Consider the following 25761-nt stretch of genomic DNA (forward strand, 5'->3'; position numbering starts at 1 on the left):
AAATGTACTAAAATAAACAAAGTCTTTATTGGAATATTTTAATCTGTAGAAAGCAGAGTGACAGTTTTCTCTGTTTTATGAGAAACCAAACCATCTGTGCTACAGCAGGTTGAATCTCATCATCCAGCCAGCTGACAGCCGCTAACCAGGCCTGCAAACAGAGAGGGCAGATTACATTCTGAGAAAACTACACATGCACTTTCTAGTGGTATCTCAAACGGCAGGCTTCTTCAGCAGTGTTTTATAAAGCTTATGGCAATACACTGGTTTGACCTCTGCTTAACAAATTTCATGCCATGAGGCTTATTAACATCAGCACCAAAATTCACAAAAACTGTGTTACTCAGGTGTCTGAGCCTGAGAACACATCAAGTGATTCTGGTCCATTTGCTGTGTTTGCATGACACACTGCCTTCCCAGCAACCACGGGGCTACAAGTCAATTTTCCTGGGAGCTAACATGCTTGTGTGTCTATGTGTGTCCCTGGAGTTTGCATGACTTTGTCCTTCTATGATGATCAAAGTACTTTGCTGCTTTTCAGTGTGCCGATCTGTTTATCGACTATGTTTATATGTGGTTGCAGCAGGGAAAAGGGCTTGGGTGGAGATTTAAGTATGTTCATACACACGCACACACACGTAGACATGCGAACACAAATCAACACGCATGCAAGTAAGCACACACACAAACGCACCTCTAAAAGGGTCCCTGGCATTGTGACATTTCACATTTCATTTAAATCCATGGGGGATTACAGCCCTCTGGTTAGGAGAGAAAAGAGAGGGCAAAAAACACTCATCGAATCCATTAGTTTTAAACATGTAAAGGACCATCTAAGATGGACTGATGGATGGATAGAGGGGTGGGTGGGTAGTGTTGGTAGTGTGTAGTGAGGACTCTGTGGCACAGCACAAGTCTGTCCTAGATTAAACAGCTGCTCTAATCCCCCATTTCTGCCCCCAAATTGGGTTTCCCTCAATCTCGGCCTTGCCATCCTAATGTGAGAAAAAGAGAAGTAGAGCAGTGGCTGAGGCAAAATAATCAGCAGAAGAGGAGAGAGGAAAAAATAGAACGAGATGTAACGATAAAGTAATCGAATGGTGAGTTTAAGGGGAACACGCACGCAGCTTGATTGGGGTCAGTCAAGGCCTCCTGAAGTCAAGCTCTGTCTCTGGTCAACTGTAAACATTCATTAAATGAAGCATGGCCCAGTACTTTTCACTCCATCCTTTGTGCAGAGCTCTTTGACTAGAACGCCGCACAAACTAGATAACTAGAGACCAGTGCTTCTGCATCAGTGCTCCCAAGTCCAATTCCAAACTTGTAAGTCCAATTTAGCCAAGTCCATTAAGCCAAAACATTAAGCTAAACACCACTACATCATTCTTTGTCCTTCTGGAGCACCACCTTACATCCATGGGAGGCACATTGGCTCAGAGTTCGTCCTGACTGTCTCACACTTCGCCTGGGCTCACAGCACACTCTCAGCGTGCCAGCTCCATGTAGGTCTCCCCTGGATCTTGTCATGGGGTTTGCCTCCGGCTCTGGCGGAACCTGTCTCTCTCTTTGAGCAGGTGAGTAATGGCTGAACGTATGGCGGGAGCCTGGGGATCCGTGGGTTCCTTCTCTAAGTACAGACTAAAGTGCTGGGTGCTGCAGGTCAGCAGGCTGTCTGGACTGTAGCCCCGGTGACCTGAGCGGAGCAGCCTCTCACAGGCTAGTGCCAAGTTCTTGTCCCAGTTTGGAGGGTAGTCTGAGTGGGCCTCCACAATCTCCTTATACAGCTGTCCAGAAAACACACACAACCAGACACACATAAAAAAAAAAGAAACCAATGTTACCAAAAATAACAAAAGAGAAGCCACTCAATGTGTCACACTTTGTTACGTGTAGCACTTAAATCTGCACCTTTATGGTAAATGACAGCACTGCTGCTGAGGTCAGACTCACAGTGTAAGACAGCTCAAAGAGACGAGCTTTCCCTTCTCCCTGCATCCTTTCTGCCAGGTCAAACAGAAAGAAAGCCGTCTTCATCCTGAAACAAAGCACGCAGGCTCAGGGCTAAGTGCTGGATGGATGAGCCATGCAGATCCACACTCTCAGACGCACCACTCCAATGGAGTGATTTATGTAGATGCTTCCACCAAATAGAATGTACATGTAGATGCTCTACCACACAAGACTGGTTTATGGAGATGTTCTAGTGGGCTAGTATGCATTATGACGCAGCATTTTATTTGCACGCTACAGTATACAACCTCTCCAAAGAGGAAACCAGCGCATCCTGTAAGAATCCAAGAAGTTTACTGCACCTGGCTTGCCACATCTCCTCATTAGCGACACGCTCCCAGGACGCAGGATGGAAACTGTTCACACATGGAGAAAAAAAACCATTTTTTTTATCTAAACACCTTCAGGTGTTCGCTTGTGCACAGTTCCACTAACTATAAATGATTATTTATGTGAATATATTGTTCCATTCAACTGTGCAGGTTTTGATACACTAAACATCAATGTTTGCTGCATAAACATTAAATGACTGAGCAACAATACCAGCTAGCACATTAGACATGGAGTAAAATCACATCTCCCTTTTTTTCACTTTGTTGACTGTAAACACTTGACCTCTTCTTCAAAAGAATATTTTAGCAGGGTTCCCGAGCTAATATTTGGCTTGTGGGCATCGACGGACACGCTTGTCGTGAGGGTGCGGGAAATAATGTCACAGTATTCAGCCGTGGATATCTGAGTGAATGAAGGGCTGCTGGCAAGAGCAACAGAATATGGAGCTTTGACTAATTCCACTTTTGACACAGTTATTGACAAAACGCAATAAGAAACTCATTATTTTTCATCTTCAGTCTCATTTCAAATGGCTGAGGGCCTAATGTCTTGCTCTGGTTGAATTCACAAAGAGCTGGATCACAGCATGGAGAACAGAGGACAACCTCACTGAGGGAAGCTTTGTGGAGTCTGTGGAAGGATAACCGAAGACCACAGAGAGATGACGGGGCAAGTAGATCTTTTCTGTTGTTGGTGATAAAATACGTGGTGATGACTAATTTGCTGGGGTTTATTGCATTTTCTAAATTAATCTCTCTAGTTTCTTGTGAAGATCACGGGCTGTTTTAAATGTGCCAAAGGATTTGTTTATTTTCTTGGCCAACAGTAGGCCGCCATAAAATTACATCCTGCTAATCAAACCCCTTTAAACCTCACTAACTCACCAGAGGGACAGTATTTTTTAACTCATACTATGGAGCCAAACATATATCAAACCCACAGAACTTGATTTTAAATTTTATGTAAGGTTTCTAAAGATATCAGATATGTCAGGCTGAACTTTCAGGATATGTGTAGAAAATACAGTACAAGACGTCTATGAGTTTTTCATCTAATAGGTTGGTGTAAGCATATTGTAACATCAATGGGAAGCTGCAACAAGCTGAGACAGAATATACAGGATACTGCCATACACTATGGAATAAGATTGCATTTTTTTTTTTAACCTTCAAGCTACTTGAAAAGAGAAGAGGAAAACAATTAGCTGGGTTAACAATATACCTGTTCAGCAGCATTAATTGTTTTTGTCTGTGTTTGCACCTGTTGTGTGGCTCGCTCCAGTTGTAGATGTTGCGAGTGTGATGAGCCCATTCTTCAGGGTGAAACTGCCTCTGAATTGGCACTAAGTAATCACACACACCCAGGGGCCAGCGAGAGAAGCTACGTTCCCAGCTCGGGTCTCCTTCAGGCAGCCCAATGCAGGCAAAAACATCCCTCCTGCAAAAAACACAAAAACAAGAATCAGGCAGAGGCTTGTTCACATCCTCAGTTATTATGCCCGGGTGACTACTGATGATGAGACACACAGGAACGCAATGTAGACAGACATTTCCTCACATCTCAACACCTTCTACCTTCCCTCCAGCCCTGTGCTGCTCACCAAGGGCTCAAGCCCTGAGGGTTAATCCCACAGGTCAGTGTTGCCCCTTTGAGAGACAGACATGTTGTCCTGGCAAACACTGCCCCCTGGTGGGCTTGGTATTAACAGGTCTCCTGCTAGTTTCTGGGTCTCTGTTCCTCCTAGAGGAGTGAATGTGAAAGCAGGGAGAAGCAATAAGTCCGCCAGAGACTGTTTAACCAAATCAAGTAGATTAGTCGACTTCTGTAGTTCATCAAACTCCTTTTATGGCCTCTACAGTTCTATGGGCTTATCTTCTCCCTACACTCACCGCTGTGTCGACCATCCCACTGATCTCTGCCTCATTAGATCACCCACTTGTTCATCTGAACCATTGTTGCCCTCCCAATTCACTCTCTTTCCATTTAACATCCTATTTATCTGTTCATACCATCCTTTTATTCCCTCTCTGCTCTCTCTCTCTACTCCCTCCGGTGACTCACTGTGTGTTGTGGGACAGAAACTGCTCCAGACTGAAGGTGTCTTGCCCCTCAGGGTGGACCGGGTCCCACCAGCGGCCGGGGAAGTGGACCCCAGGGTGGTGCTGTGCCAGCTTGGCCACGTACCAAGTGTATGTCATCATCTAGAAGGCAGAAAGAGTACCACCAACACTGTTCAAATCTTTGTATCCACTGTGGTTAGCAGTTAAAGACTTACCACACGGTGTATTGCTCTTGTTCTCACCCCTTATTTTTATTACATTGCTGGTTTAAAGCCCTTTATGACTGATGTTGATAAGAGATGTGTAAACCTATGACGTACATCATGCCTACATACCCAAATAAGAGACTACAAGAGACCTTGCAGACGTCTGTAATTTACGTACTTTGCATGAATTCAGTCTGTAATCAGACACCAAAAGGCACAATGCCAGTTTCGCCCGAAAATATCATTTGCCAGGCAACCTTTCTTTTCTTCACAAAATCTTCTTTTCTTTTTCTTACTTTTTGAAAATTAAGAAATCCACCTTGTCTTTCTTATGTGACAATCAAAAGAAGCAAATTTGTCTTACATAGATACAATTTCTCAGCATTTTACATGAAGGACAAAGCACATAAAATTTCAGTACAATGCACACAATATGATAATGTCAATTTAAATCTGTGTTCTCTTGTTTGGTCACATATTCCTATTTTTACACCTATATATAATACTGCATGAACGTAACTTTGTTAAGAGGGAACTTTTCCTTAACTTATTAAATTAAGCTGTTCTTAAACAGACAAAATTTTTACATTTGATGTGTATGAAATATAAAAACTTCAATGAGAAATGCTCTAGACTCAACATAGACAGTTGAGAAATCAAAACTCTGACCTCCTGGTCAACCAGGCGTACATCAGGCCGTACACCCTCGCAGTAGTATAAGTAGCGCAGGGAGTTTCCAGGTAGATCTCCTCTGGTCAGGATGATTGAGTCTTTTGGGATGGAGGCCAGAAGCTCCCTGCCGAACCTCTCCACCACACTGTTAGTGCTCTGATCGCACTCCCTAAGATCATCAGCACATATGCAGTCATACTGTATAATACTGTATTACCAAAACACAAGTTGTTACAAGTTGTTTACTTGCATTTAAAAAGGGGTTGAGTGCATCCTTACCCATGTGTATGATGTGTACAGCTGTGTGTATGTGAGTGTTTGTAGGTACGCTTTCAAGGTGCTCTGAGGGTAAGTTGTCAGTGCCCCCGCCCCTTCCCCTCTGCAGTTCGCTCTGGCTGCCTATCTAATCATGGGGAGACAGGTGTGATGGCTCTGACAGCACAGGCCATGCTCTCCCCTTGATCAAAGCCACTCAGTGATGGCTGTCTGGCACTCCCCAGCACTACGCTGGTGTAATCTGCCTTCTCGGACAGCTAACATCTCAGACTGAGCTCTGTGAGTGGAATCTATGTGCTAACCGTGCCTCTCTTTAGCCCCTACCATGGGGTGAGCAGAGAAAAACCTGACATGCGGAGTTCAGACCTTCGGTATGAAGCACAGAGAGAAACAAATCGGGTTGACTCAGGGAAAACTTATGCAGGGGGATTTTAGAAGGAACTAGAATGAGAGGAGAGTTTATATTCCACTTTAACTTTACTATACAAAAATACGCAAAAGTCACTTTGGACATATTGGCAACAGCAATACTGTGAAATAAAACTGAATCCACAGATAAATACATACAGATTGTACAGGATTGGACTCATCTAAAACAAGAGCAGCTTGACACAAAAACACTATTGCTTGTGGAAGCACAATACAATGCAGCTACAACTATGGAAGAAAAGCTTCACTCATGATAACAAGCATTGAATACATACCATAATTTTTGCAAGGTTCACTGGTTTACTGTGATCCCAATACTTGTAGCAGAATTAGTTTTTGTGATTGCCTACAAAGTGTATGTTACAAAACTGACTTTCTGTCTTAGCCCTGTAACTGCAACTGTGGAAGTGGAACTGTATGTATTTGTACAGTTGGTTTTTTTGGCTCTATATGCCAGAACATTGGATTTGAAATGAAACAATGAGAATACATTTAAAATGCAGACTCTTGGCTTTATTTTGAGGGTGTTTCATTCACACACGATGAAATGCTCACCCAAGGGCACAAAGGACAACAATTCCTATACATTGTTAACCCAAATACATGTTAATGCAAAAACCTTAAAGAATCTTAATCTTAAGGTCATTGTTTCATTTGAAACCCAGCGTGTTGTTTAGCCAAACAATCATACAATATTGTTCTCATACACATGGACAGCATTGTAAGTTTTCATCACATCCCACATATGTTTGTTACTGTAACTGACTGCAGTGCTCACCTGTGATTGGTGTGCACCATATGTGCCAGCAGAGCCGTAGTGAGGACCCAGCCTGTGGTCTTCCACACCCCCCCACAGCCTAGCCTCCTCTCCAGCTCAGCGTGAGCCCGGCTCAAGCCGAGGCCTGCCAGCACACACACTGCAGCATCGCTCTGGAGCCAGAAACGCTCAACCTGCAGGAAGTGAGCGTACGCATGTACACAAACAAACACACACACCAGTGTTTCCTGTAGTGTTTTTTTTTTTTTTTTTTGGATTCTCAGGCCTGTCCTAGGTTCACTCATGGAGCTGTTCCAGGATCTGCTTACGTACTACTGCTTAAGTCCTCTTGTTTCAGGATACTGTATGTACCTTCCATCTATTCCCTCTCTGTGATGTAATGTCAAGGATAACTTAGTCTTTAGCAGACTTTTAGACCACTGCAGGTAAATGATAATATTAGCAAAAAGTTTGCTAAGAAAAAGGATAGCAGAATGAGTTGAAGTGCTATAGCTCACCACTCCGAGAAGTAAGGGTCTGCTGATGTCCAGGTTGGCTCTCCAAGCAAAAAACAGTGAGTAGACCACTAGCATGACAGTCAACAGCCAGGACATTGAGCGACACGTCCTAGGACAGGAAAGGCCATGAAACCACTAATTATTTAGTGTACAAATATTGTTCTCATTTTCATTATCAGTTAATGAATATTGTAGTATAAACTCTAGATATATTTCCATATATCTAGTCTAAAGTAGTATTTTGTCTGTTTACTGTGTAAAAATATACTTGTTTTGAATAAGTGCGTGAAAATATTAATGCAGGGATGGAGATCACAAGCCCGAGAGCAAATATATATGCCAGCCAGCTAAGAGGTGCATGATTGATTTTCTAATGCAGACTGAGTCATAATGAGCTGCTGCCAACTGCTGAATCATAAACTCATTACAGTACAGCTGTAAAATGTACTTATACACTAAAAAGAAAACACGTTACCCTTATGGCAATAACAAATCATCATCTGAACCTGAAGAACACTTTCAAGCCAGAGAAAATGACTTCTGGTTTTCCTGCCAACAGACTGATTTGATGGTTTTAACCAACTGGCCACTGACACACATTATCATGCTTCACATTCTAATTATTGTCACATTATGCACAATGGTTAAAAAATAAATCCAGACTTTTGAGTAATAAAATGTACCTTTTTTTAACTTATAACCAGTTCCACTCAACAATTTAACATTAGGTAAATCAGCATTTGCGTGTTTTCCTTTTGGCATCCTATAAAATGACCTTTCTCTTTTTCATCTCTGTGTGAATGTAGCCAAGATTATCAAAGTGCACCCCAGGAGAGGGGGAAACAGGGGGTGGCCAGTGCCCTACAGAGCCCCAAGGCTTCACTAGGCTTTATCAGCTCTAGCCCGACAGACCCCAGCAAAGGCGCTACTCTAATAAATTACTGGATCACACGGCCACTCTGCCACATACAGATACATACAGGCAGCGATTAACTTGCACACCCCAACGTGTTTTTGAAAATCCGAAATACGCATCAACCCCTCCTGAATTGAATGTGGAGCGTCACGACAGCTTGACAGTTAGGTGCCGCACTGTTTTTTTGTATTCTTTTTTTCTAAGATCAGCGTTTTGTCAGTGGTTTTGTTCCCTTCTTTTACTCCAGGGGATTAGATTTTTGGTTGAAGTGGCTGCTGAGATGTGTGTGTCAGAATTTGGTGCTTTGCATTCCGGCGTCTCGTTCATCCTACCTGTCCCATGCGGAGAGGAGCAGGCCTATTCCCGCCAATACTAAAACAGGAAGGGAAAGGTCTGCAAGGCAGTGGTCCATCTGAGCCCTGCACACACAAACACACATATAAACATATATGATGGACACCAAAGACGAGCTCAATTACCCTCGCTGCTACTAAAGCCAAGGACACCAATTATTAAATGCCCTCCATCCCCTATCAAAACAAACTCCTTGGACTGTGCATTCCTCCTTTCAATCGGATTGACAGATACGAATGACTGTGTCATCCACCCCCTGCTGCCCCATCCTCTCCTCACAGCGCCTGTCAGTCACAGAGCGCTTGCTCAGAGCAGGGAGATAGTTTCCTGCCTCTTCCTTAATACCCATCTCTATTTGACAGCTTATTGAGTCTCTATATCTCCCAATGTACACTATGTGTGAATGTGCTCATGAGCGTGTGTTTGTGAGTGTGTGTGTCAGCTTCTCCAGCGGGTTTACGTCTCCAGTGCGATATGCCTGTCATGTTCGCCTCTCTTCCCCATCTTGAAGGTGTGCTTGTCCATCAAGCAGCGGGAGTGATGGGAAGGGGTGGGTGCCTGGCAGAGGGGGGGCGAGTAGTGGGGGGTCTTAAGACTCACATGCACCCCCATCCCGTCAACTGGAGAGAGATACCAAGTGTGGGATGACTGCGGTGGTGGTGGTAGTGGTGGTGGAAGTAGGGAACAGGGGAGGGAATGGGGGGGGGCGCGGCGCACTGGAGTGGAAAAATACAATTTCTCCAGCTCTATTGCAGTGTCTGTCATCACAGCTTGTCACGCTTAAACACCAGAGCTGAGTGATCATTTCAAACTGCTGGAGAAACAGAACACAGCGATTTGGCCCTCTAAGCAGGTTCAGTTCTGCTTTGATGGGAGAGAGAGAGAGTGGAATGGGAAGAACAAAAGCTGCTGGAGAGAGGAGAGAGAGAGAAAAAGAGATGGGCTGCAGAAATGACTCTGGGCTCTCAGAAGAGGCCAATGTGTCTGTGGTTGAATCTGTGTAAAACACCAGTACCAGTGCAAAGTGTGATTGGGTCCTCCATCTCTAGAACCATATGGGCCCTCTGGATATCTCAAATCAAATCCATCCAGTTTCCTTTCAACTCCATCTTAGAATCTAGTTTCTAAGTAAAAGCAAAACACCAGAGATGAATGGAGGGCCCACTGGACAAGCAGTTTGGTGATGTAAGTAATTAATTGTAAGGCAGTTTTAACTATTTTTTGTAAATAATTTAGTCAAAAGGAAGGGTAAAAAAACAGCCACATAAACTTACTGTAGCATGGTGGTCAAATTCACAGAGTTCTCCGTCTTTGCCTGCACACACAAAAACAAGTCAAACAAATAACATTTGGATGCAAGGAGCACATAAACAGATTACGTTTAAAAATAGCAGAATAGGCAGCACATACCAGACTGAAGGTGCCGTATTCAGCCCTCAGCAGGTGGGTCAGCAGGCCAGACAGAGTGGTCTGATCCCCCCAGCTCCAGCGGGCTGTGTTGAGGTAGGACGAGATGGGCAGGTAGATGTACGGCAGAAATCCAGCGATGAAACACACTCCCAGAGACACAAGGACACGTAAAGACAGCTCCTGTAGAAATCAAAGGGGGCACAAACTTTCTAATGTTTCCCAAAATGGATGTCATGTCAACAGCTGAACACAGCTGGGTGTCCCACTGAGAAACAATTTTTTTTGCCTGTCTTGCTATTTAAATTGTCCTCTGCGTGAGGCTTGATTCATGAGGGCTTACCTTATGAGAGTAAAGTCGGTGAAAGACCCAGGGAATGACGACCAGTATATACAAAACCAGGGTGTGTTGGTTACAGAGCCCCAAGCCACAGCATAGCGCTCCCCAATGTGCAATCTGACAAGGACAAGTATTTCAGTACAGCACAGTGAGTTCAGTGTGAAACTATCTTAACAAGTTGTTGTACTGGGTTACCTTCATCCTTTGCGTGGCATTTTCAGCACATTGGAAGCTGATGATCAAGAAGAAGAGCAGACTAACAAAAAGGTTGTTCAGGGTGAAGACTTCTGCCACCATGGACCACTGCCAGCTCAGCCTGGACACAGCAAACAGCCCTCCAGCCAGTACTGCTCCAGGGCCAGGACCTGCCAACCTGACAGTGAGGGAGAAAAGGCTTACATTATTATACACAACTTAAGAAAGACCTAAGCTTGGCTTTCCATGCAAACCCAGGAATATCTAGGAAATCACATACCTGGTTTGAACCAAAATGAGGTATCAGACAGGACAGGAAGGGCACTATAGGACACTACAGGTTTGCTGCAACCATCAAAAGTTATTTGAACTAAAATGAATCTGAAAAACATATCTAAAAATACTTAGATCTATCAATGCTGGCATTACTTTTTATTTTCTTGCACAGTTTGAACAGCTACAGAACTCCTAGTGTTTTTTCAGTACTTTATTTTGCATGACTTATACTACACTGACACAAAAAAGGCAAAACAACAAAGTCAGCAGCTATACACACAATTAAAATTCTGCAGTTAAAAAAGCCACCACTTCCCTCAGACTAATTTGGGGACCCATTATAATCTCTCTATGACCCTAGTTTGCTTCTTGGACAAGACCTTGAAAAACAGTCTCAGTGAATTGGGGCAATTCACATATCATGAGAACTCCCTCCCTAGCAGCCGGTTGATCTCAAGCAGACTGGCACAGAAACCACCGTGGTAGAGATAGCACTTTATCCTCAGCTTCTTAAATATAATGTGTGCACAAAAGTTTTCCCCTTCCTCCTCTCCTGTACTGTCTCCATCTCCTTTGCGGTAATTGAAGCAAACTTGGGATAATCTGTCATACGCTAAGACCCACCACTTACTAAAATGAGAGACAGAGGGGGAGAGAGAGAGAGAGAGAGAGAGACGACAAATGATGCCGAGAAGGGAAAGAAAGGGAAAATAGTGCAGAGAAGTGTGCGTTAAAGGGGCGAGACAGTGTGCGGGATGAAGGATGAAATATAGAAAAGGAAGAAAAAAGTTCAAGAAGAGAGAGGGGAAAAAAGAGAAAAGAAAAAAAAAAGCAGCCCAGTCCCCGGCATGCTGGCTCTGAAATATGAGCAGGCTCGACAATTAGGGAAGTCAGGCAGTATGGCCCTTTCCGCCATTGTGTGGAGTGGCTTAGAGTCCTCATCAGCCTATCAGCTAACTGACAGGCAGAGAGCTGCTCTATTCAGCACCGCAGATACAAGCTGCAGGCCAAACGGCTGCCAGGTCCCTTATGACCCCACAATCCCTTGCCGGTGACAGCTTCAAGCTCCATAGCAAATTAGGCGCTCTCACATTACAATCGCAGAAGACAGATTCCATTAACGGTATCTGAAATTGAGTAGAGAGCAGGCCCGTTATCAGACCTGACTCATAAGCACCGCCATTAATCACAAGGCATGATACCATTTATACATTTCCAGCTCTCTGCCTGCCGCTGTGATAGTCAGCCACAAAAGGCCTGATGAGACTTAGGCTAGGGGAACAATGGAGCTTTCTGAGGAAAGCGCGGTAAATCAGGAAAAAAAGGAGAGGGAGAGCGAGAGAAGGGTAGAAAAAAAACTCTTGCTTGCTGACTACTTCCCCCTTTTTTTCTTGGGTTTTCTCTCTCCTACTCTCCACTATTTTTCCTCTGTGTTCACTGTAAGGCGAGCTTGGTGGATGAGTATGTGTGTGTGTGTGTGTGCACACTTAAAGGGGGGGTGGGGGGTAACTGTGTTGATGGGGCGTCTAGGAGTGGGTCTTAATAAGAGATAGCAGCGCCTTTCTCACTGCACCGCTCCAGGAATTAGTTGTAACTTGAAGGAAGGATGAAGGAGGGTGCAGAGTGGGGGGGGGGGGGGGGGCAGATGGGGACTTTTGTTGAGGTGCAGAGACCCTCCGCACCCATAATTTTACCTCCCTGCATGACAATTAACCCATAGCTCATACACCTAGCAGGGGGGCTGTTTTGGGGGTAGCACAGGGTTCAGAGCAGTCATGGGGGTCCACAGACGGGTTATTACACCAAGTCTGTTCCTCCTTCTGAGAGCCCCGTCTGATAGCCAGGCAGCACTCGTCACATATTCAGACACACACACACATTCCTGTTCTTCGACTTCTTTATTCTCCCTGAGTGCCTGACAAATCTCTCTGTTAGAGCTTGTCAGTCCGTAAGAGCCCAGTGATGTGTGTACAGTGCAGGCTGTAAATGACCTGTCTGTCTGCGTGGGACCACCTGGGTCCCAGTCAGCCTCTCAGCCTCTCCACAGCTCATTCTCCAGGCTGGCTGCTCCCAGGGCGCTCAGATAAAGCAGGACACATTCTGACACCAGTGTGGCCGTGTTCCCTGTTATCACCACTCAATGCGGTGCAGGATGCTGCTGTGCTGAAATGTTGTGGCTCAATGACAATGGCCTGGTTGAGACATGGCAGGAGAATAACACGGCTGACAACGAGACTATTCTACCCTGAACTGATCCTCTCTGCCAAAATGTCTATGTCATCACTTGGGTAATTAACTGAATGACAAATATTATGTATTAAGTCTGGAATGAAGCACAAACTTGGAAGTAATGGGGGAGGTTAGAAAACAAAATCACCACTAATTCTCTTTTTTAAGCTAAAAATTATACTTAGGGAATGAAAATGGTGAAATAGTAAAAACACAGAACAATTCCCAGCACAGGTTCAAAGGGAAATATCAAAGGTAAATAAAAAAATTATAAATGACAAAGATACAACAGGCTCTGGTGAGCAGTGTCCCCTTCAAGGACACAACAAAAGCTGCGTACAATCACTTTGAAGTGTCAGAATGGGACCTGCCTCATTTAACCCCTCAGTTCTACAGTACAGGCCAGAGATGTGCCAGCACCAGTCGTCTGTGCTAAATAACAGCACACAAAAAGCCTACACCAGCACTCTGCACTGAATGAGGCTTCACAATGGAGCTGGCCAAGGGAGCCACTGTCACACACCACCCCGGGGAACAGACAATACCACAGCTGTGCCATCGCGGATCAGCACTGCACTGTTCTCTAACCGAGTGGTGGTTTGGGGATGCAGCGCTGGAAAAGAATCACACATTCCTGAAGAGGGTAGAGAGCCCGAGAGGGGAGGTGGCCTGCTCGGGCTGAGGCTTAGGTTTTCCAGCTGGCCCTCACTGACACCCCAGGGCTCTCCTCTGGCCAGGACACCAGGCAGGGTACTTAGTAGCTATTATATGACAGTGGTAAGTGTCTGATGCATTCCTTTGAAATTTCAAAGCCAAGTAAAAAAACTGATACATAAATCTAAGCTTTTAAATGATACAGTATGTATAGGTGTCAGGAAATCAAACTGTCAAACTGTTGATTGTCTTTCAGTGTCACGATGATATGATCATATCACGTTTTAATTTATGAAATTCTGTGGTTTTAAAGGGGAAACAATTTTACACATCAAGTTCAGTTTATTCACGATTATGTTCAGCCTGTGAGAACTAACATCTCTTCATAGTTTGAAAAACTGACCCATCATTTTGGCCTTGGGTTTGGAGACAACACATTTTTAGCAGAAAGCCTGTGTTACAAACTTAGGGGCACAGAGTTGGAAAGACATGGACATTTACCAGGGAGGGACATGCTATTGAGTTGTATTATGGGAATTGTAGGATCCAGAGTTTTGAGGAATTGATCTATATTTGAGACTTAAAGTCAAGATGTCACGGCCTCTGCTGCTTTGATTTTGTCTATTCTTTTTTTTTAAAATTTATCTCTTGTAGGTCTCCCAATTTTATGGAAGTGCAGTACCAAGTTACTTGTGTGCCCCTTTAAATGAATAATTTTAAGCAAATTGTATTCAAAGACCTAAATTGTAATAAAATCATATTAAGGGTTTTATTTCATATGTGTGATGAGTCATAATGGTGGAGCATAATTATTTGCTCTGATTAGTTTATATATAATTTGGCATAAATTTGCCATATTTTGATGCATAAAGATATCAGGAAAAAATGTTATTAATATAATGATATTGATTTCACCTATATTACCGAGCCACTTTATGTATATTATTGATATCATTATATACATCATATTCTCAACATGTTCTGCTGTTCCTTCTGTCTGACATAACCCAGTGAATATCAACTTGTCTGGTCACCATATCTTTTTCATTTATGAAATTATCTTGTGAAAGAAAAAATGTCATTGCCAGATTAGCGTGACATTATCAGTAAGTAGCAGTAAGACATAAAAAAAAAATCAAAAATATTTTTTGGATTTTTGCAGTATTGTCTAGCCCTAATCCTTTTGTCAAACTGACTTTAAAAAAACAGTATATTTGAATATTAGTTGCCACAGCCTAATTTCCAGCCAATCGCCAAACCAGGCACTTCTCTCTCTTTCCTGCCTCATCCGGGAAGTGTTGAGGAGGCTGCCTGCCTGCACAGAGGGTAAATAAGTGTCCCAGCTCTGCCGCTTAGACACCCCTCCTCCAGGAGAGCGCTCCAGTGCTCCAAGTGCGTGTAAAATTAATCACCACAATTCTGCTCAAACAATGCAGCCACTGACATGACAATTTCTCCCAGAATGCCATCTTAATCTCCACCCAACACACAAAAATTACAGGAAGAGGGGAAAAAAAACAATTTACAAAAATCCTGTGTTTATGCAATTCACTGAATGCCATTTTTATTGCTCCTTTTTCCAACAAAGTCATTAGGCACACACCACTGATACATAAATGTTGCTGTATAGATTCCATTAACTAATTCTGGGTGAATTGTAATTGCCGAGTCTGATCCGTCTCCGTGCCTGGTGCCTTATTAAGACTGCCTGTGGTGGGTGAAGAATGTAATATTGACGTCCGAGGCAGACACAATCTCGGGCCCACGGGCGAAAGGAATATTAAACTGGTACTGTATTCTGCTGTCTATCTAGCCCTCCTCCCTCCTCCCTCCTCCTCTCTATCCCTATCCTGTAGCCAGTAATGAGGAAATAACATCTTCATTAGACATCTGTTTAACTGTATTAGAGGATGAGTCCTGGGGGAACCATTGGTCATGCTGAGGATGGGGGGGGGGGGTAAAGGAGGTCTGTTGGACTACAATATGAAGGATGAGATACTGCAAAAATGGAACAAAAGGTCCAGAGATTGGGGCCTTTTAAACAGACAAACCTAAAATTGTCCTCAGTATTTTCAAAAGAAAACAGAAATGGGTGTATTCTTTACTGCCACTTGGGTTGAAGATTTTATCCAACCATAGCAGATGTGAGAGGGAGGGGCAGTCTTGCCACCTACAGGGAGAGGTGAGAACATTATCCAAAAAAACAACTCTGTTCAGTTGTTTCCAAGATATCACAACTTACACTCAAGATGTCTAGAAAAGAAAACAAAACTACGCAAATGGTTCCAAAAAACAACTCCCTCATACACATTGCTCCTGACATGACCCCAATAAGATACACGCAACTCCACCCCTGTGGAAAAACAACCCACCTGAGCGAGGAGAGAGAGCGCCATCAGGACCATATGGTGGAGGTCCTTATAAGGAGATGGGGACGCGGCACAAGGCAGGGGATGGCACCACGCCCACCCTCCGGTCCACTGAGGTATCAGCTGTGCCACATGGGCCAGCTCTTGGTGGAGGAGCCTCTCGCAGGTGTGCGTTTTCTTTTGAGGGCCGCCAGGGAAGTGAGAGGCCAGACGCGTTTGGTGTGCTTCAACAGTGCTGTTATGTAATCATGTGATCAAACCAAAAGTGCTGATGACTGAGCGTTGCGAGGTTGTTTTTCTGCTCGGATGGCTGTCAGCACGCTAACGTGTCTGCTCCTGGTTTCTCAGGATAAGCCCTGGAATGGAGAGAGATTCCTCTCAGGTAGCAGAGATTCAGAGCAGCTTTAGCAGATAAACTGTGAAACGAGAGAGCACAGAATACCGAGCTGTCTGGATTATCCCGCTATGAAGGGTACATTCCTCTAGAGCATTCCATGGGCCAAATGTTTCTTTCTGTGAACCTCCAAGTGCAATCGATAGTAATTATCATTACGTCCACCATCCTCAAAGGCTTGTCAGGCCATGGTGTGAAAACATAACAAGACATGCAATTTGGCCATCAAACCATATGATCAAGCCAAGAGAACTGTAATTGACAAATCAAAGGGAGGCTAAGTGCTACATTTAAACTTGCGCAAGAGAGAGAAGTGGCTTCCAAGCCTATCAACTTACATTCCCCCACATTAAACACGGCAATCTGGCCGACTAATTTAAATTGATACATCAAAGGCTTGCCATGTTGGGTATATTCCAGATGAATTTCAAGGTCTACAATTTACTATTTGAGAGAAACTGACTTCAAGTACCCGTATTAACTTCACTACATTTTGCCATCTGAAAATAATCACACAAAGCAATGATTTGTTTGGAGGGAAAAAGTCTACTTCTCAGCTGATGCAAACCTAAAAATAAGAAGCAGAGAAAAAGTTTATGAGGGCCTCAAAGGGACAATAACAACAAAAGACATTTCAGAACTTAATTTTGTTGGGAAAATTCATGGCAAACTGGTGTCACTGCAAGGACAGAGCAGGTATATGAACGGGTGTCAACTGGTCAGTTTTGGCATTTCATCTGAGGGAAAGGCCTGGCCAGAGAGTCCCCGCAGGGCTGTGGCATGACATCTATGCCAATCTTCTCGGTATGGTCAAAGCACCCAATGCCCTCCGTGCCAGAACGGGGAGGGAGGTCTTGACCATCCGGAAACCCCCTCACCCCCCCATATTCTGCCCTCTCCAGTAACCCCTCACCAGGCAGAGTCTGCCAGCTGATCCACAGCCACAAAGCTCATCCCAAACTATGCCCTGAACAGATAATGACTAAAACCTTTTATGCTTATTTTTCAAATTGAAAGCGTAGATTATACAGTATGTTCATACTTAAGAGCTTATATGGTGAGACTGTGGTCTGGCTGAAGTCCTCACTACCCATCAACCCTTGTTGGGGGTTGGGTGGTGTTGGAGGTCCTCATAATGACTTTTTACTTGAACATAATCCAAAATTGGATCTAAATCCCTAGAGATTACAAAAAGGGCTACAGTTAACATGCACACTGGGAGCCAAATATCACCCAGACTGCATGGATATTTTCTGGCCTCAAAATAACTGTCTGTAAATGACTGGCCAAGAGCTGAGTCCAATCCCCCCCTCATCAAATACATTACGACCAGGGGGGCAGAAGGAATACATAACCAAAAAGCCCCAAAGATGCACAGTGTTCCTCCTCTTTCTTTTTGTCCTCTCTTATCCCTTTCTTTTCTCTCCTGTCCTAGGCAGAGTGGTCAAAGCTGGCAGGTTTTGATTCACCTCTGAGTTGCAGAAAGGCAGGACAGGGTCTGAGGCTGATGCAGTCTGGGCTTAAGGCCAGTCCCCTGGGGAGCACTTCCTCCTCAGCCCCTGCCCTGCTCCAGCAGGGCTGACCCTGTACCCTGACCTATTATGGACCACCTGCCATCTAGCACACATTGGCCAAGCACACAGGAAGTAGGCCTGGTACTGAGCACCTGGGAACACACACAGCTCCATTTTCACCCACTTTCACCCCACTATCAGAGCCTGCCATGGTGTATAGTAGGTAGAAATTACATCATATTCAACAATTCCTATTCTGGAAGAGTAAAGTAGAAGTATATGGCATGCTTGGAAATGCCCTGGTATGCATAAACATTGACAAAAAGGAAAAATGTTGACACTAAGCTGCCACCAACAATGCAATGTGGAAAATTACTAAGATCAGCAGAAGGGTGATGTAAGGTAGTCCGGCCAACCATGCGAGATAAACACACACACAAAGAGGGAAAGGGTAAAATACTCCTTACATGATGGGGTCAGCAGCAGGCGAAACTGCAGGGTGGTAGATGGCAATGCAGAGACCGTAAACTGTGCTCATGACTGAGCGAGGGGAGAGTTGGTGAAAGAGAGGGGGAGAGGGAGGAGCAGAGTTAGTGATCCTGTTCCTCTCAGGCCCAGGAGGCAAGAAGGGGGAGATTAGAAATCGTGCCATGTCAGGATTGGGAGCATGCTGGGCAGTGGGGGAGCAGGAGAACTGGGATGTCGGGGTGGGGGCTGGAGGGTACGATAATTGTGATATACATACACATACACGCACACTCACAACGGGTGGCTGATGGGTAAACAGGCAGGGCAGGGTGGTGGGAGAGAGGAGGGCGGCTGGGCCCTGCTCCTGAATACTGAACAGGGGATCAGGGATGCTACTGCCAGTCCGTCAGGACCCAAAAATACCACTCTCCGTTCCAGACAGCATCAAGATACAAAAAGTCAGTAGGGTAAAGTTTAAAGACCCCCTCCTCTTCAAAAGTTCTTATTGTTACTTCCATTTAATAGTTTACAGTTTTACTGTACAGACTGATGTGTGTGTTAGTCACTAGAAGACTCCTCTGCTGAAGGGGGAAGGCTTCTTTGAGTTTGAGACATGCACAAGCACAACTTTTTGACAATAAATCTAGTGCAGAAGATAATCATGAAAGAACTAATCCACAAAATGCTCTCTTTGGGGATTAGTTTTACTCCTTATATATTCACTAAAATCAAAGTGCAGTAATGGCAGGACAGAAGAACACAAATACATCAACATGACGAAAAAAAATGTCAGGAATTTTATATTTTCATGTTCCCACCTGCAGAGAGTAATGCAAAGGGCACCACAAGCTGCAGCCCCAAGCAGGCTGGCCACCAGGTTGACGCTGTGGGCTGGAGAAAGTGATGGCAGGAGACACATTGCCAGGCGAGCTATTAGGGTGAAGAGAGGGTATCCAGGAGGATGAGCCACCTAAACACACAATGACAGAGAGACATTCAGAGACCCAAATCCAGACATGCAATCAAAGATAAATTCAAAGCCTCAAGAGAACAGCACATAAAGCAGGTAATGTTTCATTGAGGATGTGTATAATGTGGGCAGCAGGCTGATATGGTGAAAGTGCACATGTTGCACTTTGTTCTGAACAGATATGGTAGAACTGAAAAGCACTAAAGACAGACAAATACAAAGCTAGGGAAAGAATATAAAAGGTGACTATTGAGCAAGATTGAAGGAGATGGTGATAAAAATGTGTTTAACAGTTGCCCTTCAGTTGCATATCTAGTTGTTCTTCTGCCCCGCTGTAGAGTCACAGTAAAAGTGAGACACTTCATGCCTGGTCTGACCGCAAACTGACTCTGCTATGATACCACAGTCCTCCTCTCCCTCTCTCTCTCCCTCTTCTCACTTCTTTTCCTCTGGCCTCTTCCCAAGGACAGTGCAGCTCCCTAGAGCCCATAATAGAGCACGTGGTGCTCGCCAGCCCCAGCCCCCAAACCACCTCCAAGCCACAGTCATTCTCGCCTGGGGGATCTCGGCAATCACAGCAATTAGCCGCTAAGTCTCCTCCACCCAGATAAGGGCTCAGTCATTAAACACAGACTCATTCCCTGGCACTGATAACACGAGCCATGCGGGCAGGGAGAAGGGGCAGCTCTTCAAATGAACACAGAGCTGAAAGGTGAGAGTGTAACTACCTCACCGGTCACCTCAAACACAGCAAAGGCTCTTTGGTTACGTTTAGACAATGCAAACAACTTCGCCTAAATCTGAGGGGGAGGTTGGGGATGGAATATGTGGGTCAGGAAAAGTCAAGAGGCAAAAAAGAAGAAGTGAGGTACAGAACAAGAGAAAGAAAAAGGAGAGTGACTCAGCAGACAGTTTGGTGAACTAACTGGTATTGTCACACAGGTAGGTAACTCCACTATAGGAACACAAGCACATTTAATGGACAGATACGCAGCTATAGGAAGAGCTGAGGGACACAGGCCACAGGGAGCAAGGGGAAGCAGAACTCCAGAGCTCTGGGAATAAGAAGGGGGGGCCAGCAGCCTGGGGCCCGGGGACGGCCTGCAAGGCCCTGGGGAGGCCTGAAAGGCAGACAGGCAGGCCACACGGACTGCAGCACTAACGGCAGGATTACTGGCATAGTGACACCGACACAGCCTCCCTAAAAGGATCACAGCGGCGTAATAAACTTTATTAAATAATAAAACTTATTATAACTGTTAACCCGATTTAGTTCATTCTTCGCGGCTTACACACACACACAAAAAAGAGGGGTGGATATAATAAGCCTTATACCGTACATAAGGCAAAGCCTACAAAAGCCATCGCCTTACCATTGACTTTAATTGGATTTGAAAAACGGGTTGCAAATTATAGCATTCTCTATTTGCAACTTAGTAAAATAAGTGTATAGAAAAGAAGGGGAAAAAACCTGTGGACTGAAAGTAAATTAATCTGCTTTCTGCCCATGCTTAATTAAACTTCCTTAATGCTTATAAAAGTTAATGAGTGAATTGATTAAACAATACAGCTAATACTTACCCCCAGCTCACAAGCAGTGGTGATCAGCTCTCCTGTGGAAGAGAATAGGGGAGGAAATTAATGTAAACCCAATAATTATTATTAAGAGACAAGTCTGCTCCCAAAGTTTTCCCAAATCAAATACTTGCACTGGGGTTTTGCATTAATTTGCCAGGATCAAAACCTGCAAATCTTCCCAGTGTGACATTTCCTAAGCGGCACGCTCATTCTCTTCATCTCTCGCTTCTCCCCTGATGCCTCCCTCCCCTTCTCCAGCACATACACACAGATATAAACACACACACACACACACACACACACACACACACACACACACACACACACACAAACCATTAGACTCCCTCTCCAATGCTCTGTCACACAAAGACACACATATGCTGATCTGAGAATAATGCTTCCAGTCCCATCCTCCCCGTGCATCAGGGTCCTTTCCCTTCCTCTTTCTTCTGCCGCTCTACGTGCCTCTCTCGTGCTCCCACACTCCCAATGTCTCAATGTCTCGTTTAGTCCGTTGGGCACAAACAGAAAGGCAACACCGGTGACAGTCACAGAATGAGGTAAGCTGTAAAAATAAGAGCCGGTTGCACAATTTTTTGACAAGCTCTGTGTGAGGCGCAGCACAAAGTGAAAAGAAAACCCCTAAAAGCTATTTCAGGAAGCTTTAATGTATCTGGGCACAAACCCATTTGTGCCAGAATATAACCAGAGCGTTTCAAATTATACTGATTTCTCACCCAATGTTTGCATCTCCCACTCATGAAAATTGAAATTTGGTTCAGATTAAATGACATTGATAAATGTTTGGGTTCGAGACAGCTCCCTCTACTGGTACTAAATGGATAATCATCTCTACACCCTGAGCAGCCAGCGAAACTGTGGCCTTCCTTCCCTACATCAATATTGACAGGTTAATCAGTCTATTATTTCACAAGCATACAAGCTAATAGGATGCCTAGTAAATATAGTCTAGAAAATAAATTACATTAAAAGGGTTACAGCTCTTTTAGCTTTTTTAATGAATTAAAAAAATAATGGTTAAAATGAATTGATCTCTACTGTTACAAATCACACTGGTTTACAGCAAATCAAACAGCATTAACATCAGCAACAGAATATTTCTTGTTATTTTAATCCAAGCAACTGTAAATGTGTTTTTTTCCACATTCAAAATAAACAAATAAAAACTTATATTTGAAGGGCAAGGACATGGGCCATGATGCAGTACCAACTGTTATAGAACACAGAAGCTGAATTTCAGCATTGGCTGCTTCGCGTGTTTTGCAACCTTGCCGATACAGTGAATTATGATGCCTAAATTTCTGCCACACGAGGAGCCCTAACTCTTATCAGTCTAATGGACCATGAAGTCAGAACTCCTCCACCTGCACAGCTTAAATGTTTTCACAGCTCCATTTCACCTGGCATGAGCCGCCAGCTACCTGCCATCATTTTACATCACACTTTCTCATCCTTCATCGGTTTCTCAATTTCACTCATTTTCCCTCAGTAGTGGCACACTTTTACCACCATTCAACACTGAAACTCAAACTAATACTGAGCCAAAAACATCCATCTCAGTGCCACTGAGATGGAGTTCTGCAGCCCCAATACTAAAAAGGGAAAATATTGACTCAACGGGGTAGCAGCACGGGTGCCAAGAGTCTTTGTGATAGTAGAGCATGGGCACCCACACCAGTCTTCCCATAATCCCCATCATTTCCACACTCCACATTCCTAGACAACAGCGTACCCGCGGGGCTGCGCTCAAGCCTCTCCAGGGCACATCACACCTAAAGAGATTAGGACACAGAGACGGAGACCTGGAGAATTCGGAAGGGTGTTCAGCTGGCACTATCAGAGCGGGCATCCTGCACCGTCCCTAAACACTGTGGAGAAGGGGCTGGCCATTTTTTCAAAGGCCCCGTTCGCTAGACAGCAGCACAACCAGCAGGGCTACTCAGCGCTCCAATTGCCTGCTCTCTTCTCATCTCTGTTTGCCCGTATCTGGCCGAGCTTTTCATATGCTTTCATTCTGCAAAATGTGCATTCCCCTCTGCAGCAGCTTGTATGCCAGAGCAGTGCAAACTTAACAAGCAGAGCCTTCATGGCCTCAAGTCCACATTTACAAGTTTGTAACCTTGCTATCACTTCTAAACACTGTTTGTAATTGTGCAAGGCATTCCTTCATAAACTGCATTACAAGAATGTTGGGAAACACATTGGCCAACCACATAGGAAGGTACTGAGTGAAATACATTTGGGGCCACTGTTAAACCTTGTTATAGAAGAGCATAAATTAAATTTATGCATACATACATATTTTTGAATTTAAACAAACAAGCTAAATTATCTTGTGAGTCAAGGGCTGTCAACACCACTTTGTCATTACAAATGGTGTCTATATTACCTGCCATAGCTGTGCAGTCTGTAAAAGAAATAACACCGTACTATTTTTCTACTTGTGGCTTCTAAAGAAAAAAAGCAAAGGGAACATTCTAGATCAGTAAAAGGGTTTTGACAAAGTAAACTTTCTAATAATCTTATGAACAACAAATGTTTTGCATAATCTCTACACTGATATACCATATACAATTAAGTCTTTAAAATAATGAATTCCCTCTAGAAAATAGAAATATCTACAAAGTGCAGTGCAGCCAACATAAAGACTGTCACACTAATGAAGGCAATAAATATGGTAAAAATCAATAAATATAACACAATAAGCACAGTAAACACAACATACTTCTCAAATTGTGAACAATATAACAATAACTGTGAAAAATATGACACATTTTATTGTTGTTTGTTCATTAAAATGATGGGGCATGATACAAAATTTCATGCCTTATTCTTTATTAAGAAGTCTATTAATAAAACATTTTCTGACATAAGTTTAGAGATCAAATGCAATGCTGTTTACTTTATATTCTGCCTTCAGCATGAAATTCTCAGCATGATGCAAACTTTGATAAACAGTGCTGGTGTGTGAACTATAGACATTATCTATGACTTTATCAGACAAATAAGCTTTCATTTATGTAGTCACTAAGAATTTGTTCTATGATGTTTGTGGGTTTCAGTACGTTGATTCCTGAGAAGTTCTTGTTTGCGATGTTGGCAGAAGTTTGGGTTTTTCAGCTGATGTGCCTGTACCAGCAGCACCACGGACAGCACCAGTGAAGCTGCAGCAGCCACACCAACAAGGCGCCACAGGATTGGCTACCCAGGAACACAACAAAGCCACATGACCAGAGAAGCGTTTAGCTAGCTGGCTAGCACCAACCTGAGTCTCCACCGGGGACAGTCCGCTGCACACAGGGTACATACAGAGCGGTGACACAAGCCATCCGTAGCGCCAGTCAGTATCCAGCTTGTCCTTTTCTCCGCGGACATTTTATTTCTGGCTAAGCACCGGCAGTTTTCGAACAACTGATAGCTAACGTCGGCTGACTAGCGAGCTAACGTTACTAGCATCCATACACTTCGGACTGGCGACTGTAAACAGGTCTCCGAAGCAGCTTCAAAACCGATGTCAAGACTACACCTTAAATGAAATTAATGTGACACCACGTAAACACTTAGGTTTGTGGTTTCATTTGTTTAGACTTGACAGTTACCTAAGTTAGCACGTTACTGTTCCCGGGGAACGAGCAACAACTGATTCGCGCCGACGAGCTAAACTCGCGATACTTCCCAGCGCGCCATTTTTCAAAGTTACACCGAAGTAGTCGTGATTTATTTAGGATTTACGCGAGTTGCGACGGTGCAAACGACGAGCGTCTTTCCTCGGACGTGCCATCTGTGCAAACGTAATGACTTCCGTGTTCCGCCACGGTGACTCAGGAATGAAAAGTTGAGATTTCTCTTTCGTCTCTTTTGTTCACGTGACAGGCTGTGGGCGGGTCTGCACCTGAAAATAATAAAGACTTAAGCCTGTTCACCTGTTCGGTTTTTGTGCTTTCTTATCGTTATTTTTATACGCATACGCGTATTTGTCAGGTTTGTTTTTCCAGCGTAATATGGATGAGCACTAGAGTTTAAATTAAATACTAATACATTTTATCAGCTGCTGTGTCCAAGATATAACATGAACTTTCAATCTTAAGAGGAATGAAAACATCATGTTTCTTATTATAGCTCTTATTGTGACAGTAGGGAAACAACATCTGCTGAGGAAGATGTGATAAAAAGCTCTAGAACAACTAAATGGACCTTGTGAGATTTTTGTAGTCAGCTGCTGTTTCCAAGGTCAAGAGTGAATTTAACAGTGTTGATTATGAATCATGTATATGTACAAACCTCATTTCAATAAGTGTCATTTCACTTAAAAACCATCAACCACAAAAGAAAAGAATGTAGTAGTCTGACCTCTGTGCACAGTAGGTCTCTCTCAAGTTAGAAAAGCCTCACTCACTGGCACAGCCTCTACGTCCTTCAGTATTGGTTTAAGGCTTGGTCATAAATGTGTGTTTCATTCATTCACTATTGTCCTGTTGTTGCAGATGCAGCCGAAACCTGTTCTCCCAGTGCACAGTGTCGTTGTCGAAGAATCGGGTGAGATGCTCAATGCATTACAAGGGGTTCAATACAGAGGGCCAGCTTTAGCGTGTTGACATTCCAGGTAAACCCAAACTCAAACATAGCTGCCTGCTTTATCCGATTTGGAGCATTTTAAAAAAATGCTGTAGTCACCATAAAACTCTTGGGAATTGAAGTATGATGGATGGATTTGTCTGAAACGATGTTTTATTGCAGCTTTTCTTAAAAACAAAGACAGAATAGTTGTCTTGTACTCTGCCTGTTTAAAGAAACACTTAAAGATCCCTCTGAAAA

The 25761-nt window shown here is 43.9% G+C and overlaps 1 protein-coding gene across 1 annotated transcript; it reads right to left on the reverse strand.

Annotated features, from left to right (window-relative positions):
* Positions 1–3: 3 nt before the first annotated feature.
* Positions 4–24819, reverse strand: tmem260 (transmembrane protein 260). Its single transcript, XM_018690253.2, has 16 exons — positions 24212–24819; positions 20929–20960; positions 19196–19347; positions 10474–10651; positions 10282–10395; positions 9942–10121; positions 9806–9846; positions 8510–8596; positions 7262–7370; positions 6765–6937; positions 5279–5450; positions 4405–4544; positions 3604–3780; positions 2313–2366; positions 1951–2035; positions 4–1784 (listed from the first exon to the last, which is right to left on the reverse strand). The coding sequence occupies exons 1-16, from the start codon at positions 24273–24275 to the stop codon at positions 1524–1526; spliced, it is 2019 nt and encodes a 672-aa protein (XP_018545769.1). The 5' UTR covers positions 24276–24819; the 3' UTR covers positions 4–1523.
* Positions 24820–25761: the final 942 nt, after the last annotated feature.

This window comes from Lates calcarifer, linkage group LG19, assembly GCF_001640805.2.
Source record: "Lates calcarifer isolate ASB-BC8 linkage group LG19, TLL_Latcal_v3, whole genome shotgun sequence".
Lineage (NCBI taxonomy): Eukaryota > Metazoa > Chordata > Actinopteri > Centropomidae > Lates > Lates calcarifer.